Source organism: Phragmites australis, chromosome 3 (genome assembly GCF_958298935.1).
Source record: "Phragmites australis chromosome 3, lpPhrAust1.1, whole genome shotgun sequence".
Lineage (NCBI taxonomy): Eukaryota > Viridiplantae > Streptophyta > Magnoliopsida > Poales > Poaceae > Phragmites > Phragmites australis.
Genome location: NC_084923.1, coordinates 37,357,268 through 37,361,438, shown reverse-complemented (window position 1 = coordinate 37,361,438; position 4,171 = coordinate 37,357,268). Strand labels below are relative to the sequence as shown.

General features: G+C 55.0%; 1 protein-coding gene across 1 annotated transcript; it reads left to right on the top strand.

Moving 5' to 3' along the window:
• The first annotated feature begins 1,738 nt into the window (after positions 1–1,738).
• On the top strand, positions 1,739–3,794 carry LOC133912952 (glycosyltransferase BC10-like). Its single transcript, XM_062355949.1, has one exon. The coding sequence runs from the start codon at positions 2,447–2,449 to the stop codon at positions 3,539–3,541; it is 1,095 nt and encodes a 364-aa protein (XP_062211933.1). The 5' UTR covers positions 1,739–2,446; the 3' UTR covers positions 3,542–3,794.
• Positions 3,795–4,171: the final 377 nt, after the last annotated feature.

Sequence of the window (4,171 nt, the reverse complement as noted above, 5' to 3'; positions counted from 1 at the left end):
AATCCTACCTGACCAAACAAACCCATTTCAACTCAGAAAAATGGGGAGGGGGGATGGTGGGTGTTACCTCGGAGGCAAATTCTGGCCGGAGATCTTGTGGTGGTGGTTGCCGAAGGGGCGGTAGAGGCGGTTGTAGGCGGCCTTGCTGACGAGATAGATCCTGAAGGCGACGATGGTGATGCTGAGCCCCAGGGTGGCATGACGTAGCTGGTTCCCCACCAACGATTGCCTCCGCCACTCGTCCCGCCACTGGAAGAACTCCCCATCGCGTTCAGACCCTTCCCTCCGTTCGGTAATGCCTCCGCCGCACTGGATCTTGTGCGGGAGATAGCCGCATTGCCACACACGGTGCCATGGCAGTGGTGGTGGTGGTGGAACGTAAGGGAGAGGAGATGGGATGAGGCAGTTGTGGGGGTCGCAAGGAAGGGAGATGGGGACAAGATACGACGGTGGGGTGGTAGAACTGGTTGTAGGTGGGCTCGTCGATGATGTATATCTCGAAGGCGACGATGGCGATGTCGAGCCCTAGGGTGGCATGATGTAGCTGGTTCCCCACCAATGGGTGCCTCCGCCACTTGTCCCGCCGCCGGAAGAACTCCCCTGTCACATTCAGACCCTTCCCTCCGCTCGCTAACGCCTTCGCCGCCCTGGATCTCCCACGGAAGATGGCCGCATCGCCACGCACAGCGCCATGGCAGCGGTGGTGGAGGTTAGAGGGATGGGATGCGGTGGCGGTGGTGCAGATGAGAGCAGTGGGGGAGGAGAAAGGCGAGCGAGCATGGAGGCTTTAGGAATGGAACACAGGGCCACACGTCGGCGCCGAGTTTTGGAGAGGGGGCAGAGTATGGAACTTACAAACCGCGTAAAGGCTTTAGAAATCACTATGTATTTTTAAATAGTAGAGATTTGAAAAAAATATGAGATACGAGTTGCTCAATTGCTCTGTAGCGAGCACTCTAAGAGACACGTCGTTACTCAACAAAGTCACAAGCGCACAAAGGTTTCGTACCCTACAACTCTACGTACTTACCACTGGTTAGATAGACTTTTTTTAAGCTTTTTTCTAAAAAAGTTAGAAACCATCTGAACGACTAGTTTCTGACCTCAGTTTTTTGGTTTTTGTTGACTAAGAAAACGGTTATGGCTGAAATAAACTAAAAGTTAACAAGCAGATTCTAGCTATCTTTTCTAACTTTTTAGTGTATAAAAAATTAAAAATTTATTATAAATTCTAACAACTAAAATTCAACACTAGCTTTGAAACACAGGTATCCAAACGGTCCCTGCGGGGGCACGCAAAATGCATGGCTGATGCTATGGGTGGCCCCGTCATTTCATTGGGGTCGGCGTCGCCACGTTGGCCGCAACGCGCCAGCCGCCCACACCTACCACTTCGCTCCGCTGCCGTCCAGTAAAAAATTCGGGCAACATGGCCACCGACACGTGGCCCCACCCGTCAGCCTCCACCCGCCCGGCCAGGAGTAGATCGATCCCTGCGGCCACGTGACGTGACAGCACTCGGACGCTTCTAGGCGCGAGAGGGTGCGTGGAGATTCGTGCCCGCGGGCGGATCCAACGGCCGGGACCCAAAAATAGGTGAGCTGACGACGAGCCGAAGTAACAGACAGCGGGTCCATCGTTGTCGTCGTCGCCGATTAATTGCAACGCCCACCCCTTAATTAAGCTCTCTAGGGTCGGGCGGGCCCACCGTCCCGTGAGAGCGACGAGCGGACGCCGCAGATAATAGGCGCCCACGTCTCGTCGCCCCCCTCCGCCTCATCACTCCTCCCGTTTCGTTCCACCGCCACCTCCGTTTCTTCCCTCCCCTTCCCCGGCACGACCCGGCCCAAAGATCTCCAATCCCCACCGCCCCCACCTCCAGGGATCTGTCTCCTGGCGAGCTCCCCCGCGCGACTGGATCCGCCATTCCCGACTCGGCGCCGGGTTTCTTCGCCTGGTCTGGTTTGGTCGCTCCGTTCTTGGCAGGGCCTCTGCGGTTCTGCTCCATTCTTGGCTTGGGTTGTTCTTGCCTGCCGCTCGTGGATCTTGCGCCAGGCCGAGATGGGGTTTGATCGGTTTGGAGCCTAGGGCATAGGCGGCGGCGCGATGCCATTGGCCATTTCTGGAGGAATCCATTGCCCAATTTCTTCGGCTCCTTCGATTCATCCTACATAGTAAGAAATCTTGCATTTGTTGTTTTGTCGTGTTTCAATCTCCTTGCTAGTCCCCAAATCGCAAGATCCAGTTCGCCGGACCTTCCATTTGTCCCCAATTTGAGGGGGGCTGTCCCCATCAATCGCTCTCAACCCCCTTCTTTTTCCTTGGAAAATCCTATCCTTTCCTCCCCTACCGAATCACGCACCCAAGATCCACTGCATTGGCCGCGAGCTGCTCGCATTCTGCAAATCTTGATCGAAGAAGCAGTCGCGGCCGCCACTGGCCAGAGATGACGTCGCCGGCGACGACGACGTACACCTCACCGTTCGTGCTCTCCGTGCTCCTGCTCCTCTCCATCCCGGTCGTCTTCCTCCTCGCGCCGCGCCTCCTCCCGCCCAAGACGCTCCCGGCCATCTCGGACGCCGACGAGTCCGACGACCTCGCCCTCTTCCGCCGCGCCATCCTCTCCTCCTCCACCGCCACGCCGACGCCCTCCTCCGCAGCCTCCTACTTCTTCCGCCGACGCCCGGCCCCCAAGGTCGCCTTCCTCTTCCTCACCAACTCCGACCTCGTCTTTTCCCCGCTCTGGGAGAAGTTTTTCCGCGGCCACCACCACCTCTTCAACCTCTACGTCCACGCCGACCCCTACTCCGTCCTCGAGCTGCCTCCCACTCCCTCCTTCCGCGGCCGCTTCGTCCCCGCCAAGGCCACGCAGCGCGCCTCCCCTACCCTCATCTCCGCCGCGCGCCGCCTGCTCGCCACAGCGCTCCTCGACGACCCGTCCAACCAGTTCTTTGCGCTCCTGTCGCAGTCCTGCATCCCGCTCCACCCGTTCCCTACCCTCTACAATGCACTCGTATCCGACAATGCCGGCCCTCATGGCCGCCACCGCAGCTTCATAGAGATAAAGGACAACATTGACAACGACTCCACGCTGCTACACGATAGGTACTATGCCCGAGGTGATGACGTGATGCTCCCGGAGGTGCCATATGATCAGTTCCGCGCCGGGTCGCAGTTCTTTGTGCTGATCAGGAGGCATGCCATCATGGTCGTGAGGGATATGCGGCTGTGGAAGAAGTTCAAGCAGCCCTGTCTGATCAAGCGCAGGGATTCATGCTACCCGGAGGAGCATTATTTCCCCACATTGCTGGATATGCAGGATCCTGAGGGTTGCACCAAGTATACCCTGACAAGGGTAAATTGGACAGATTCGGTCGCGGGTCACCCACACACATACCGGCCTGGAGAGGTGTCGGCGAGCCTGATCAGGGAGCTGAGGAAGTCGAACGGGATATACTCATACATGTTTGCCCGCAAGTTTGCTCCTGAGTGCCTTGAGCCATTGATGGAGATTGCGGACTCAGTCATCCTACACGACTAGGCCAGAAGCAACCCCCATTTGAGGGAGTCGGAGTTTGTACACTGAGACGAGTGAGGTATGGAAATGTGCACTTGCTGCGGTGTTGCTGAAAGAACTAATCTTCTTCTATTTAGGTGTTGTGTTGGAGAGAAATGTCTCCAAATGGAGTGTACATAGTACGGAATGCGAGAGTAGTAGGTTGTTCAGTAATTTGTATGCTTGACAATTTCATAATAAAGAGGCATACTACATTAGATTGTTATTTTGTCATCAATTGGAATGGTTGTAACATTAGGTGGTTGTGTCGGGCGTTGCAAGTTTTCTGCTTCTGTTAGGCCGATTGGAAAATATTGGCAGAAATGTTGGCCTATATGGTTCATCTAGTAAGCTGAACAATGATTAGGTCATCTTGGAATGCTTCCTTTCGTAGTTGTTTCTGTGTGTAGTAGAAGAAATTGTTGTTCAAGCCAATTCTGTTTAACCTGCAATGCCTTGGTAATTTCATAACAAAGAGACATACCACAAATGCCTTGGTCATGCTAGATTGAATGTACATTGCGATTGCTGGCTGTCTGTTTCTTGGTTCTGTTGAACCTGCAATGCCTTGTGCTGCGATCTCAGTGACGTGAACACATTTCTGTTGCTGTTACT

Coding starts and splice junctions, on each gene's coding strand:
- LOC133912952 (XM_062355949.1), top strand. CDS start 2,447: ATGACGTCGCCGGCGACGACGACGTACACCTCACCGTTCGTGCTCTCC.